The 17,088-nt window shown below is 41.8% G+C and overlaps 1 protein-coding gene across 1 annotated transcript in view; it reads right to left on the minus strand.

The window, feature by feature from the left end:
• LOC118311276 (muscarinic acetylcholine receptor M4-like) overlaps nt 1-16,414 on the minus strand; it is a 44,071-nt gene extending 27,657 nt beyond the window's left edge. The window contains exon 1 of the mRNA XM_035635006.2: nt 15,978-16,414. Coding sequence (XP_035490899.2) covers nt 15,978-16,032 — 55 coding nt within the window. The 5' untranslated portion in view covers nt 16,033-16,414. The remainder of the gene's footprint in view (nt 1-15,977) is intronic.
• Nucleotides 16,415-17,088: the final 674 nt, after the last annotated feature.

Consider the following 17,088-nt stretch of genomic DNA (forward strand, 5'->3'; position numbering starts at 1 on the left):
CTGATGAAGGGTTCTCCACCACTCTTATACATTATTCAATGTCACGTTGATGTCGAACGCCTCAAAAGTCCTGCTCGGGGGCGGGGGGGGTCTAGTCTTAAGGGAGTAGCAGCAGAGATCCTAAGAGGAGGCAGAGCATAAGTTTACAGTTGTTTGTGTTGTACAAGAATATATTTACTGCTCATTCACAGGTACTAAAAGTTTGATCCGAGCTCCCTCCGGATGTCCAAACTTCTCAATATCTCCCCAAGGCTGAGCCCAGCCATCCTCATGGGAGAGCACAATTCGGCCTCTCTTCAAACTATCAAGAGTAATTCATGTCAAACAGACATAAGATAAATGACCAACACCAGGGCTCTAGCACCTGCAGCCTTTCAGAGCCCACGCTGCACTGCCACAAGGAGCCTCCACCACTGGCTTTAAACTCAAAGCCCCTCCTACAAGACAAGCCACAGGTAACTGAATCAATTTCAGGATTTGCAGGATTTCCTTGCTTCAAGGCTGAGCGGCCTCTCATCATCTAGTTCTTATTATAGGTCTATGATCCAGATCCCTTGACTTGAACAAAGATAGCAGCTTTAACTTCTACTGTAGTTGTCAGTGCACCTTTCATTACTTTAACAGACCAATGCATTTTAACTTCATAGCTGCCAAAACAATGCAAAGTCAACACTACCCGGTCAATTTACACATAATGAACAGATGTTTAAGTGTTACAGCGTCTTTGTTTAAATGCTAATGTCACATCAAATAGTCCCGTGTTCAGTTCATGTTTTCACTACTCGAGAGCAATATTCTCACTATCCATAACAGACTGCAACACTTTCTAGCATGTCTTCTGTTCTCGCCTCTGGCTCTTTCCAAAAATGAAAAGGAGAAATGGCCACACCCATGTACACAGAAGAACTGCGGCTTAGATCTTCTTTGAAATATACAACACAGGCAGATGAGAGACACATTGCCATTTATTTCATCACCATCATCTCACACGCACGCATATATACATGAACAACATCCCGGCAACAAGGCTCGAGCCAGCACACTGTTGCAACATTTATATCTCTCTAACATTCACAGCATACACACACACACACACACACACACACACACACACACACATACACACACACTCTGTCCACAGACAATAAGCAGCCAAGATTCTACTGAAATATTAATTTAAAATGGACATTATATTAAATTATACAAATGTAGTTGTTCCAATTTAATTATTTCACCTACTGCCACTGCTGATCTGAAGGGGGGAAAAATCAAACTGTATGCCAAATAACATTGGATGACCTTCTCCAAACTTGGTGAAGGTGGAGGTGATGCATTCAAATAATTCTGGAATAAAAACTATGCTGCCCCATCATTTTTCATATCTTGTCAGGGCAAGGTTTTTGTCTTGCTTTGTGTGTTTTCAGTTTTCGGACTATTTATGCTTTGTGCTCAGTTACTTTCCCTTGCAAGATTCCCCCGAGAGGGAAGAGGTGAGCACGGAGGTAACCTTCCTCTTACACATAAATGCTGAAGGCTAAATATTCATGTTAAATTTTGGAGAGAGAAAAAAGGGAAAGGGCTCAAAATGGGGAAGAAAACCAAAAAGGTCCTTAGGGAAAGAAGCTGGTCTGGTGGTTTTCTAGCAAACAAGCCCCTAAGGGGCCAATATTGGCTTTTTTTTCTTTGTCAGAAACATGGACAGCAAATCCACAGTGAACCCACAGGGTCCCAGTGCACTGGCCATGGTATCATCTTAATTATTGGCCCATTGGGTTTGTTGAGTGCAGGCTGCACTAAGGCAGAGAGAGCAAATCCTATTCCACCATAACGAGAAAACACAACATATTATTACTTCACATCAAGGGACAAAAAAACATTTATACCTCTCTAACATTCACAGCATACACGCTCACACACACACACACACACACACACACACACACACACACACACTCTGTTCACAGACAATAAGCAGCCAAGAATCTACTGAAAAATTAATTTAAAATGGACATTATATTAAATTATACAACTGAAAGTGCACTCATAAGATTGTTAAAATAAATAACTAAATAAAATAAGATAAGATAATTTTTTATACACACGTCACGCAAAGAGTATTACTTTGGTTTCTTACAACAGCAGCTTTACATTTTGTAACTTTGGTTTTAAGTCAGACGAGGCAGGTTATTTTCACTGTTCATCCCGTGACTGCACGGGACAGGAACAAAGTCCACTGGAGCAGACAGTATGGGAATCACAATAACAATAAGTCAGTTTTAGAGGCTGGATTATTATTTCAATATCTCTGAGGATCTGGAGAAAGCATCAGCGGTGATGGACAGGCTGGCGGACGAGGTCAGGCAGACGTCTCCGTGGACGGTGATGTACACGGATGACACGGATGAGATCTGCAGTGAGAGTGGGGAGAAGGTTGAGGCGAGCCTTGGGGGAGGTGGAGGTGTGCACCAGAGAGTTGTGAATGAGTTGGAGAACGCCGGAGTGGTGAGGATGGAAGGAGGCGGGCGAAGGTGAATGAGTTCAAATACTTTGGGTGAATCGCTGGAAGGAGAGGCGGGGAGGAGAGTGCAGGCAGGGTGGAGCCGGTGGAGGGATTTGGGGACAGAAGGGTTAGAGGCGGGAGAGCGGCCGGTCATGTTCTGCCGTTTGGAGACTGTGGTGTTGACGAAAAGACATGGAGGCGGAGCTGGAGGTGGCTGAGTTGAGGATGCTGAGGGTGTCGAGGATGGTTTGAATGTACTGTTTGGTTTCATTTAAAAAAAAACATAAATAAAGATAGTGCTCACGTCGCCTCTGGTTGTTGGTGTGTGACATTTGCCGTACGTCGCAAGTGTTCCTGCGGGATACACAGAGTTAAATGAGATCACTGTCTGATCACTAAGTGTGTGTTCCATCTGAATGATTTTGAATCCATTATTTTAAGGGAAAAAAAAACACCTACATGGTGGATAATTAATAAGCAGAACGCGCTCACACACACACCACCACCACCACCACCACCATCAGAAGAGCATGTTCTTTACATATGTTTAAATATGTATAATGTCAACTTTGTAAAACAATCAGATACTGGATGCATGAATAATATTTCAACTGCCAGCCACACGTTTTTTTCTTTAAATGTCATACTAAAATGAAAAAGGTCAAATGCAATGAAATAAGAGATTTATTGGTATTTGTTTTGCAAATCTATAATTTATTAACCCAGGTTATTTTTAAATTGTTATATCAGACACACATTACTGCATGGAAATGACAATAGAAACACAATTAAAATGTTTATTGCTGATTATAATATTATTTATATACAGAATGAAAAGGGAAAGCAGATCATGTGGAGAACAATATTTCTAACGAGTAACTAAAGTTTAGGGGTCTTTTGTCACTCAGACCTGTAGATCCAGTATTTCTGATTAGACAATGAACCTCGAAAACAAATCTTGGTATTAAAACTCTGGAGTATAAAACTGTGGTGCTGTTGTGAGGAGGGTCTCACGTATCCTCGCTCCTCGGAGCTTAAGTAAGAGCTTTGGACGACGAGCGAGACACGTGGACCGATCAGAGACAGGTGCAACCACGGATGTGACGAAGGGAACTGGCTTGCTTTTTTTACAGGCAACAAAAGTTTACCCTAAAGTTTGATAACAGATTTGCAGCACTTTTTCCTGTGCAAAAACAGTGCAATATTTGCAACATTTGAATGTGTTACGTGAAGGGTGCAAGGAAAGGAAATTCATTTTAACTGATTCATTATTGCCAAGTGAGCAGTGCAGCAGGGGGAACTGTGGCCGTGATTACGAGTGTGGTGAAGCAGGTGGAAAATTGATGGCAGTATTGACTACATGCGCACAGAGAGGGAGAGAGACGAGCCGGAGGGATGCAGTGAGAGTTATGAAAATCACAACAGTGGTGAGTTGTTGACTTCTAGTCACTCTATTGGACAGGGGCCCTTGTTTTGTCCGTGTCGCCCACAAGGGTGATGCGATCCAGGGGCCAATGGTTTCACACTACTCCACTGATCCACCACCGCTGGCCGTAATGTACCAAGAAATGAAGCTCTGTGCCAACAGCACTAAGGGTCCGTCCCATTTCCACCATTTGGCCCTACCACTCCGCTTTGCGCGTCCGGTTTCTTTTAAAGATCATGGGGTAGGGGTTATTTAACCCTCCAAACCAGTTTCAAATGTAGGGTGGTCAGATGCTGACTTCAGGTGGAGTGTAAGAACGGAGGGGGTAGAGCCAAGGGCTATGGCCAATTGGGGGGAAATGGGATGGACCCCAAGACTGCGAGCTGGGAAACGTGGATGTAAACGAGACGGTTGATGAGTTTTTGTGACTTTTTTTTTTTTTTTTTGAGTTTTCACTCCTACAGTTTTTCGCAGCGAGGCCGGTTGGGCACATCATGACTGACGCCTGCTGAATTTTCAATCTGTCTGCAGCAATGATCTTGTCAGAGAAGGTTGCATCATAGCTGTGTTTATAATTTTCTTTAATATTAACAGTGAGTCAACAAACAACAGAAATGTGTCATGTAATAATAATAATAATAATAATGATAATACATTTCATTTATAGAGCACTTTTCATTGCTAAAAGCAATCTCAAAGAGAAAGTGGGAGGAAAAAAAGCATCACAGGAGTGATAAAATACCCCAATTTTTTATATTTGAAATAATGCCATTTCACAATGATCTGATTGATACCATAAGATGACGAGTGATTGGTTAATCTAAATAAGATGCAGATATCTCTCAAAAATCAATGCATCACACTTTATGTTGTATTTATTTTGTTTATTTTCTAAATTAATAGTGACATCGTGACGACATCATTCCTACCATATGATCATGAATGACTATTATAAGCTTCAGGTTGGAAGAAAGCATTTTTTTTAACTAGACGTCCTGTTTTTTCTTCTTTCAAACTTATCATATGGCATCATATGATGGGGAATACATTTCTGACCAATATTGTAAGCTTTAGATTGATTTTGAGATATCTTCGAAAATGTGTTTTCCGGACCATGTTTTTGTCGACCTTTGACCGATCACCTCTAAAAGTAAAGAGCTTCACTGCCCAGGTTCAGTCTTCAGACACTATTAATTCATTAATTATTATCCACATCCGCGATATCAAACAGGATAAGACTCCAACGACTGATTCTGTCAGACACCAGGTTGTGTGTTTAAATTACATATTTTGCACATATTTGTTTACTACACCATGTAAATGTTTCTGTCTTATATCATTGTTTCTATTGTTAGGTTGGTGTGTGTGCCTCATACGGGTCACTTGACTCCTCTGACATCCTTAATCGCTGAAAGGTTCCGCTGTAGTGACGACGGGGCAGTGCAGACGTGGTAACTTGCGCGTATTGCTGCTGCAGCTTGAGCTCAGTGACGTTAGGTTACCACAATCCCAAAGGAGGAAAGAAAGGAATGAACCAGATTTGAGTTAGAAACAAACTGAGGAGGCGAGGTATGGTTTCCTCCGCTGCCACCAGTAATGACGTTATCAAACATGGTGGCACACAAAATGGATAAAGGAGACGAAAAGTACAGAACTGCAGTTATTTGTTTCACACAGACCTGTGTTCCGCCTGTGCTGCATTTTGAGGGGTTGATCAGATGTCAGCAGCTGGACTGGGGACTTCGTTGACATCACTGTGAGCACATGAGGCCATTTTTTATGGATTTGTTCAAGGCTTTGTTTATGTGAGGAGTTCGGAAAAACGTTAATCTTGTATAGGTTTCATGTAATGGCCAAAAAAGCCGGCACGCGTGGCTTTCTCATGTGTGACTTAAATACGCAATTGCTTTCTCCTACGAAATTTGCAGAGCATTTGAAAGCACCCTGAGGAGTCTGGTGATTAACACACCTGAAGTGAAGTGGGTGATCAGTGAGTGATCGATCTCAAAGTGACCCCGAAGTATTTCATCGGCAGCCATGATGAGAGCTCTTCGGATTCTCACAGGAAAGGTACGCGAAGGGGAAAGGAGAAATAGACGCCCCACATTCATTCGGCGCTGTTTAACGTGACGCGCCGCGTGCGAACGTCGACGACTCAACCCGAAGTAGTTGTAGAAGAAGCAGGAGAGTGTGAATGTGACCCAGGGGGGACGCACGTCGTCATGTAAGTTGCCGTTGCATATGAAGCATTTGCATCTGATGGCACACGGTCATAAATACACCACTGAAACATGCTGGATGGAATTTTTTGTAGTCCATCCTCGGTCATTTGTAGTTTCACCACCGAAGACGCACGTATGTAACATCCGCCGTCGCATTATGACGTAATACACTGAAAGTCGAGTCGGATTCTCTGAGCACCGCTGTCGGCTTTTCCTTAGTCCTATCAGTCCTCCTTTACACCTTTCCTTGACCTCATGACGTTTTCCACTGAGGTCAACGAATAGCGGATTGGAAAAGTAGATAAGAAGGACAATTCAAACAGCACCCTCTGTTTCAGACCTCAGTGTGGAGAGGGATGTGCCGAGGACAGGAGACTGCTGTGTTGTGTGCTGAAGACAAAAGGGTTGATCACCCCTTCCTCCCTGGAAAATCCACAGCAAGGACTTGGAGGATAACTGGAACCCAGAGGAAAGTAAACCACACAATTGATGACCTCAACTCCCTTCTCACTCTTTCACCTGAGCGCTGTGATTGCCAGCTTGTGGGATGGCCAAAGCTGCAGAGAACCGTGACTAATATACTGAACTGGGCAGAACTGAGTTCGAGGGGAGTCCTCTGTACACTATGGGAAAGATCCCAGTAAAAAGACCTTTTTAACCTATTACAATTTTACAACGATTCAATTTTTAAATAACTCGCGATTGATTACCCAGAACCTAATGCGACAGTGTTTTTAAAAAATGTGGTACCGTGTTGTTTTTTTTAGTTCAATGTTGTTTTCCAACTAGTCTGTCAGAACCTTTAATTATCTTTTTTTTTATTAGTGTGGTGTGACATGTGTACCAGACCCTAGCGATGTGGAAGCAGTGGGTAGCGGGATGGATAATGAGCACCCACATACAGCATCGCTGCTCAGTTAGTCACACTAAGGTTTCAAAAACATTATAACGGCTATACCGAATTTTCAACAGGAGGAAGCAGCTCAATTGGCTCTGAGGAGCTCACGCTCATACATCTATGACATTGTTTCCATTATGACACATTATATACGTATATATAATATTATTCCAAGATTTTGGAAAAACTATATAAAACTTTGCACATTTAACTTGTTTATGTTCATTTAAACCTGCATTACAGGAAGTTTTCATTGCAAAGAAAAAGCTTCTTTAGCAATTAAACTTTTTTTCTTCTTTTTATGTTAGTGTTGCACATTTGATATGGTGTTGGCAATATTAATATTTCCATCAATAATACATATAGTATTTAGACATGAAACTTGGCAAAATTACTTCAGTTTTTTTATCAGTTTTCTCTGAACCCTTTCGTCCCATTTTAACAATACCGCGATAATACTGATGTGTCGCATCAGATGCTGCTCCCTCTCTGTCCATCTCAACCCCCCCCCCCCTAATTTTGTCTCCCTGCCTCCATCTGTAGATTCTCTCCTCCCTCTCGCTTCATCTCTTCATCTCTTTTTCCTCCGGCAAAGGCAAAGCCGAAGCCACTGGTTTGTTAAAGTTCTACTTTGAATTTTAAATGTGTGTGTGTGTGTGTGTGTGTGTGTGTGTGTGTGTGTGTGTGTGTGTGTGTGTGTGTGTGTGTGTGTGTGTGTGTGTGTGTGTGTGTGTGTGTGTGTGTGTGTGTGTGTGTGTGTGTGTGTGTGTGTGTGTGTGTGTGTGTGTGTGTGTGTGAGTGAGTGACACAGAGAGAAAGAGAGAGAGTTTATTTTACACCCCCCAAGCACATCATAGCATTGCCAATCCATACTTCACAGTGCAGCGCCAGCAGGACTGTGTGTGTGTGTGTGTGTGTGTGTGTGTGTGTGTGTGTGTGTGTGTGTGTGTGTGTGTGTCAGTGTGTGTGTGTGTGTGTGTGTGTGTGTGTGTGTGTGTGTGTGTGTGACATCTCAACATTAGGTATTCTATTTGACACAGTCACACAGTAATGGAGCCTCTCTTCATTCTTCCTCCAGTTCCATACAACTTACTTAATACTGCCTCTCCCACCCCCCCAAATTATCCAAATATTTTGGCCCAATTACTTCCCCACCCCCTGAATTTAAAAGCAGCGAATATTCCACACAAAACACACACACACACACACACACACACACACACAAACACACACACACACACACACACTGCGTAATCTCTCAACACAATGGCTGGCTTTCCCTCCAGTCAAAGCAACATCTTTGATGGCGTTTAAATATGCCTCATCTGTCTCACACACTGACTTCCATTTACATCTATTGCAGAAACCAAACAAAGAGGCAACGGCAGCAGAGAGACAAGCGGAGTGGGGGAACAACTATTCCAACCAACCAACCAACGCAAGCCGGCTAAAAAACATTAAACGTCAAACAGCGAGTAGTCAAGTTAGAATAAGAGACCACAATTCCAAGTTGGCTGTAATTCTAAACAGATTTCTACAGCACCCTAGCTGTTTTACAGTTGGCATTTACACACACACACACACACACACACACACACACACACACACACACACACACACACACACACACACACACACACAGTTATTTCTTTCTTTCACCCCTGCCCCTTTATCAGCCTGACAGCAACAGTCCTTTGGTCCCCATCCTACCTGCCTGTGTTTGAGCCGGTGTTGGGCTCTTGCCTGCCTGTCTGTTCCTGATGCTTGTCCAGGTTCTCCGGTGTGGTCATGCCTCGTGCCATACCTGTCAGCTCAGCATCAGTTCTTTTTACAGCTACTGACCAGGTGGTGACTCTAGTGACCCATGCAGGACACTGCCTGCCAGCTGTGTTCCCAACTCAAGTTCTCTGACTTTGCTCCAGTGTCTGTCATGCAACCTCGCTTCATTTTTACAACAACCGTGGTGGTCACACATCTGCTGGCCGCCTCCCTCCGGAGGGAACACTGCAGTATTGACTGTTCTCTATTGCTTTGCCAAATATGTCCATCTTACACTTCTGCCAAAGTTAACTTTGGCAAAAGAGACAACTGAGCTGTGTTTTGGTTCCCGAGTGGACCTTTGCAAACAGATCTGATCTCCAGGGGTTTGTACAACTGATTTAAAAGAATCTGATCTGTTGCACTCACTGATATTCTCTCAGGTGTGGACAAAGATCCAGACCTGTTGCATGACTCATGTACAGGGCAAAAACATTATTCATTAATATTTTTATCTCAGAAAAATTATTAATTTCATTTTGTTTAAATCTAGACAAGATCAATCACTTTCATGCAGAATTAATTCTCTGTTGATGATGTCGGTGTCACACTGGCTTGCCAGTTTAGTGAGGGGTGTATTTGTTGATTCAAATTCTTTATTGGGAATAACCCCTTGAGGTGAACCCATCTTGTTTTCAAGGGGGTCCTCAACAACATAAAAATACAATAACATATTTAGAATATATTTCTTAATGCACAAAAGGAAATCAAAGAACAAAACAAAAACCAATAACACCACACAGGCGCACACACACACACACACACAGGCGCATAATGAGAGCTTAACATAAATCTTGCATATGGTATTTATAGAAAAGAGGTAAATACATGGGAAAGTGATAGTATCAATGATAACAAACAGAAAAGTTAAAATATTCTCACAATATGTGATTAAGTACATGTACAGCTATTCCAATAGTAAGATGAAAGAGGATTTTTGAACAGGTATAGAGATGAAACAGATTGAATATTGACAGGCAAATCAGAAGGAGCTTTGAACATAAATGATTCTTTGCTATACACTTGGGAGACTGCAGGGAAATTGTGAAGTGTCTTAGCTGGTAAGTGGAAGAGAAAGGTACCATCAGTTGCATTAAATGCTGAGGGCAGTTGAATTGAATACATTTAAAGATAAATTGCAGCCAATGTTCATGACTTTTTGATGGAAGAGAAGGCAAAAAAGATAAAAAGAAAAATGGAGACACTTCCATACTGTTAACAGATTCAGCAGTTCACCTCGACATTAAGCCGGTTTCATCCCTCTGAATGTTCTTCTCCCCGCAAACTGGAGCGTTTCCTCAACGGCCTCCAGGGTGTGTAAATCCTAAAACTCCAGCTCGGTGTTTCTTGGATAAACTGAGCTTTTCCAATGATGGCATAAGCCGGCCCAGAGAGGGTTAAGGGCTGTGAGCCAGTACAGTTAAAAAGATGGAGCTGTTCTCATTAACCTGGAGGTTTTGGATCTATTTGGTCAGGTGGCATTAACTCCAGCGAAAATCAGCGCTAATCATAACTGTTAACTACGGCTTCATTGCACAGTTGTTGAAGCTGCATTAAAACATAGTACTAGGGTGTGTAGTTTAATAGGCAGACATTTAACGTGTTGATATATATCCCATCATAAAGCACAGATGTTATCAATAATGTGTAGTTATTCTGATTTGTAAAACGTCTTTAACTATGAATTAATTATTTGTTTTCGGCCAGCTGTTTGTCTCAATGCTCTCCAGATGTTGGCAGTGAAACAGCTCTTTTGTTTGCCAACAGAAGTGAGGCCAAAAGCAAAGAGATGTAGCTGTTTTCATGTCGTTCTTGTGTTTCAGTTTGGGCAAATGTCTCTCTATGGAAAAATCCCTATTGGTGAAAAAATTGTTTTCTCATGAAAACATCATTTAGAATTTTAACAAGCAGCTCCATCACTTCTGCACAACTCCTTTGCCAACGGGTGTATCTCGCCTTTCTGGCCTCTCAAGTTTGATTCTGGAGCCACTCTTTGTCGCATGAGGTTCTGGGTAATTAATCGCAACGTTATTTAAAAAGCCATTATTCAGCCGTGTGCTGTTCTTTCCCTGCAACCTCTGGAGCCATTTCATCAGGATACACTTAATGCTATTAAAGTGCTGCTTTGTGATTAGCATCAGTAGTAACAAGTCCGGCAGCACAGAGTGAGATGACTTCAGCTGCATTGTTTCCTCCACTGAATTTCCACTTCACTTCAGAGGGTTCGCACAGATGCATTTCCACTGGCGCTGACCTTATCTACATTTCATCAGCGGAGGGCTGGGTTAATGCGTGTCTGTGTCCTCAGAAAGCCTCAGTTCTCTGTCTCCATCAGGGCTAATTTCTGTGTCTGTGCATTGTACAGTGGACGTCATTAGGCACCAGCTAATGTTCCGCCGTATCAACTTTTAGCTAGAGTGAGTGAGGATTTCCCAAATCTGAGGGGGAGCATTCAAAACAAGTATTAATAAAACCTTGCACGGTGCTTGTACAATGCTTGAGCATTGCAATATCCATATATTGAACTTGAAGAAAATTTTATGGCGATTTTTATTGTTATTGTTTTGTTGCCTAGTCTTGATTGTCAGATTTCATTCCACATTAACAATAGACATCAAAGTATATCAACTATATTTCGAACAGAGGAAAAGTTTTCCACAACAGCAGTTCTCTCGGCACAATAACACCAGAATTAAGTCAAACTCGTTGCTCTGTTTTTCTGCCATAATCAGTTTCATTGCAGTTTCAATAAATCGCTGTGAGATTACTGTCAGTGTGAATCAGCCAGTCTGAGTCAGTGCTGCATCACACTGACATACCGAGAAAAACAGGTAGATGCGGATGAAACGTTGAGTTTGTATCTAAAAAGCAGGTTTCTCTCAGAAATATGAGTTTTATTTGTACAAAACTTGCCTCTAAGATTAGACTGTCAAATAAATCCCAGGTTCAAACGCTGAGTAATCTGTCCATTTTTGAGAATTTGTATTTCTTCTTATTTCTTAAGCTCATTCTGGTTTTATTATATTACATCCACATATGTATAAGCACAGTATTTCAAATGGAATGATGGGTAAAGGAATTAAAGAGATAATAGCAATGTTAGCACAATCAGCTGTAATCCTACCAGACTCACTGTCCCTGCGAACAGTTGGAGTAAATCCTCATCTGCCTCTCTTCAAACCCCAACCTCTTGATTCCTCTATCGCACCCCTGCATCCTACCCACTCTTTCCAACTTCATATGCGTCTGTGCCCATTTGGATGCCAGCTCACAGGAAAAGTGCCAGCAATAACATACACGCAACATGGCGTTTGGGCCATTACAGGGTGGAAACAAAGTAGAAGATGCAGCAGAACTACAGGTTGTAAATTATACTAGTGGCACTATATGGGCTTCATAACAATATTGCATGGTTTCTATACACAGCCTTCCTCTGTCTAAACATCAAAAGATGAAAACCTAATTGTTCCTTTGACTTAATTTGAACAGAAAAATGTGGACTCGAGTCATTAGCTCTCTTCCCACCATTTTGTCCATCTAGGAAAGTATTTCAACTGAGGTTGCATCTATCACTTAGTTTAGCTACTACACATCAATTGATGTGCGTTTCTTTGATAAATGAACTACTTTCTTTTTCTATAAAAGTCAACATACTCTATAATAATTGGCATCTCACGGACATGGATGGTGTCTTGTTTTGCCTTAGAAACATTTAAAAATCCGAACATAGTTTGAAATGAAAAAGATTATGAAGTGAAAAGAAAAAGACAGCAAGTTGATGAGTTAATTTCTACCACTGTTCCCATTGACCTTGACCCTAACCAGACAATTAGCTCTCAAACGTGCCCGCGCATCTCTATTGCTACACTTCACCCAGAGCTGTGGGAATAGGTTTTAAGATGGGGCTGCTGCATTAAGAGGGACATTTTTGTGCACAAACACTGAAAAAGTGATTTCTGCATAATATGTCACCTTTAAGGTGTCGACGAGTGATGTTTACAAAGTGCAGTGTTGTGCGGTCGGCACCATTTGTTTGGTTTGCGATTTGCAGAGCTTAGGCTGAGGCGGAAACCAGGATTTCTTTTTTCAGAACTGACAGTTAGCAGACCATGAGGAAATATTTGATTGATATTTACAAACCGTGTTTTGCTTTAGAATCGCTTACTGCCCCTTTGAATTGACACAAACAAGTTTAAATAATAAAAAAAAAGCTATGATTCTAATTTCAGGACCCTGTAGTCTTTGTCTTTTACAAAACATTATTTCAATTCGAGGAGAAATAAATCAACTCCACTGTTGATCTACTTAATGTCGCAAGTCAATTTGTATGCTGAATTCAAACTTTTAATAATGATAAAACCATGCAACTGAAACAGCATCCATTATTTATACCGCTTATCCTTTGAGGGTCACGGGGGGCTGGAGCCTCTCCAACCTCACATTGTGGGCAAGGGGCAGGATACATCCAGGACAGGTTGTCAGTGTATTGCAGGGCTGACATATACAGACAAACAGCCATTCACACTGTTGAGTCTCCAATGTTGCCTGCATATCTTTGGACTGAGGGAGGACGCTGGAGTAGCCAGAGAAGCCCCACATTAGCACAGAGACAACATGCAAACTCCAAACAGAAAGGCCCAAGCCGGCCATGAGGAGGTTTTACCCAGAACCTTTGTGCTGTGAAGCACCCCTGTGTCGCCTCTCTAAAAAAACTGTCCCCCCCTTAAAAAAATAAAATGCATTGGGCTCCTCCCTTTAAACATGCGAACGCCACTTGAATTGTGAGCAGAAAAGGCTGAATTGCTGCTGCTGAAATGGATAACATTTGTATGTGCTCCCCGTGTGGAGGTGGCTGTTGATGGACAGGTTGGCACCGTAGAACATTTAAATTCCTGTGAATTAAATCATTACGGGCCATCAGAAAAAAACATAATAAACCAGCATTGTAACTATCAGAGTGAAAAACAGATCACACCCGTAATCTCCACAACCCCAGTAATTTGAAGCATATTTATAATCAAGAAATCAAAACAAAAAATCAAATGTGTATATGTTGAATCGTGGTTATAAAGGGCATTGGATTACATGGAAGCATAAAGAAAATCTCATCCTTACTCTTCCCATATAGCATCTCTTTTAGTTTCATCATACTTGAACATGCTTTTTTCTTTGTAAAGACAATTATACACAGAGACATAAACATATTCACACTCTTGCTCAGTCAATATGCTTAAATACACAAACAAACATTTTCCCTCCTACAAGCTTTATGCATATAATTATGTACCCACACCCACATCCAAAACTCTTGATTCACTCCGAACTATATAGATGCAAAAACAAACAAACAAACAAACACGCCTGTACACCACAGGGATCTTTTTTCTCTGCAGAAGCAGGGATGGAAATAGGATAGAATTAGGAGAGCAGAAGGAAGAGGGGAGATATGTAAGAGGTGAACAAGGGAGGCGAGTAGCTGTTGATGGAGGGGAGGAGACGGGGGAGGAATCAGAGGGAAACGGAGACGAGGGGGATGTTACATCAACCCCCTGATGTTTTATCTAGAACTCAGAGCTGTCAGTCATCCGATCATACAGAGCCTTGCAGCCCTTTTCCTTCCGAGAGGAAAAGCTTCTTTTGAGTAACAAAGTATCAACTCATTCACCTGATGATGTGTCTTTGTCGCCATGAAAGACATGTCAATATGCACACGATAACTAAATATGATGGAACAGGAACACAGGAACACAATTAGAATGACAACAGATCAAAACAACGGCTGACGTACTTTGAATAATTGTTGAACGTTGGATTGGACTGCGCTACACTATAGGTGGTGTCTGATGTTGTGCTACTCCATATGGTAAGCTGTATGTAAAAGAGCTAGAAAAAAAATGCATAATCACCTTTCAGTATCTTACAGTCCAATACAAACACACCATGAAATACAGCATCGGAAACATAGAGTGGAGCTCAGTTATCACACACACACAAACTTAAAGTAACAGCCCCAGATGAACATCTTTAGTCTTTAATCTTTGCATTTGGCTTTTGAGGACTTAATTTTCCAACAGTTCTCTCCTCCTCCCGCCAATGTCTTACACACGCACACACACACACACACACACACACACACACACACACACAGTGCCCAGTGTGAATGTATTTACACATATAATTCTATATATGTATTTAAGGTATAGTCACATTTAAACACTTCAGACCAATGTTTCCCATATTCATGCCTTGTTGCTACAAAAGAACAAACATGATATGAGGAAAAGAAGAAGTGATAATAAGGAAAGTAAAAGTGGAGCGGAGCAGAGAGGGGGTAGAGGATATAATTATTCAAGCTTTTTAATCTCCGAAAACCTAATTCTGTTGCTTCATTCTCTCTCTCTCTCCCTCTCTGTTTCGTTCTCACCTCCTTCTATACACCGCCTATCTTCCTGCTTCCCATTCTCCTCATTTTTGTATTATTTATTCTCTTCCTATGAAAAAATCTGCTGCTGGTTGATTTTTTTTTTTTAAACAAACAACAAAAACTGACCTTTCCACCATTTACATCATAGGAAAAAACGTGATGTCAATATTTTGATCACGTCAATTTAAGATCAAAATTTGTTGACCCCCCCCCACCATGCAACTGCATTTGTTATGCAACTGACAATAATCAAACATTTTTTATTAATATATAAGAAATAAAGGACTACACACTGTCTTTTAAAATTCATCACTGCCATTCAAAAGAACAACGTTCTGTCAAACCTGTCAGTATTAGCTGGCTGTGATTATTATCAGAATTCTTATTTACTTCATAACCATTAATTTCTTATTATTTTTCAAAATAAAAAAGGGCATGGGGCTGCTTCTTTATGTGCTGGATGCAACCCAACTCGTCTGGACGACATGTGCCATCATTTCTATTCCAACACAAAAAAAGAATGTGCATGTATGACTGTGTTGTAATACAAAAAAAACCTAAACTAAATTATTACTTATTCTGGGGGTCATAATCCAGCCCCCACGATTTAACTCCGTCCTGCATCAGCAGCGCTATGATCGACGCTTGAATTTTGAACTTTGTGGGGACGAATGGAGCCGGTCACTCACCGCTGAAGTTCCACAGGGGCTCAGCCCCCCCAGCCCCGGTGCTGTCGTTACTCATGTTTGCATGGCGGAGCAGCAGCAGCAGACCTGGCACCCCGCGTCCTCTGCGCTCTTTAACTTTTCCAGCACAATTCCTCTCGTTGGATTCGGTGTCACTTCACTTCTCTCTGTGCGCCCTGCGTCCTACTCCTCCGCCGGAGATGCTCCCTCTCTCATCATAGCTCTCTCTGCTTGGACGAGGACCAGATTGTTCACTGCAGTTTTAACCACGCGGAGGGGACAAAATGATATGCAAGCAAATATTCAAATCGCACCAGTTCAACTCAAACTCGTCCGGTTACACTTCTTCATTATTTATCGATGCTGACGAAAATCATGTGCGCGCAGGACGCTCAGCTTCAGCCGCATGTTCCCTGGCGCGCCGCGGAGCTGTGCGCTTCATTCCGAGCGAGCGAGGGAACGAGAACTCACACACACACACACACACACACACACACACACACTCACACACACAGAGATAGAGAGAGAGAGGGGTGACTTGTGATGTCATTTTTCACTCAGCCAATCCTCTGTGATTGAATCTTTGTTTTGGGATGATACTATTTATTTATTATGCACTATGGGTCGTGTCATTGGGTGTGTTTAAATCAAGGCAAGATTCATTTTGGATCTGATACCATGAAATATGGGGCCAGCATCCTCGGTGAAGATACTTTTTCATAATTAAAAGCGGTTTTTCGTATACTGTTTCTTTCGCACGGGGGAGAGAAGCGTTTCGATGATTTATGAGGCATATGCATCAATAGGCCACATTGTAATACATTTTAATGACCACTAAATGATTAACCATCATCGTAAGGGGTGTAAATAATTTCCACCTTTGAGAATGAGGTTTGAGACCCAACTCGAGCAGGACATTGTGTGCACCAGACGCTTCTGCTCCTCGATGAAACGGTTTGTTGCAACGCAAGAGAGAGAACGTGAAACTGGGAGAGAATGAAGATCACTGGAGACCAATCCTCCCTACTGGTTGTGAAAATAGAAACACCATTCGCTGTTCACCCATTCCGTCCGTTGAAAGCTGTCCACCATGACGTCTTCTGGCCCGAACATT

This window comes from Scophthalmus maximus, chromosome 1 (genome assembly GCF_022379125.1).
Source record: "Scophthalmus maximus strain ysfricsl-2021 chromosome 1, ASM2237912v1, whole genome shotgun sequence".
NCBI lineage: Eukaryota > Metazoa > Chordata > Actinopteri > Pleuronectiformes > Scophthalmidae > Scophthalmus > Scophthalmus maximus.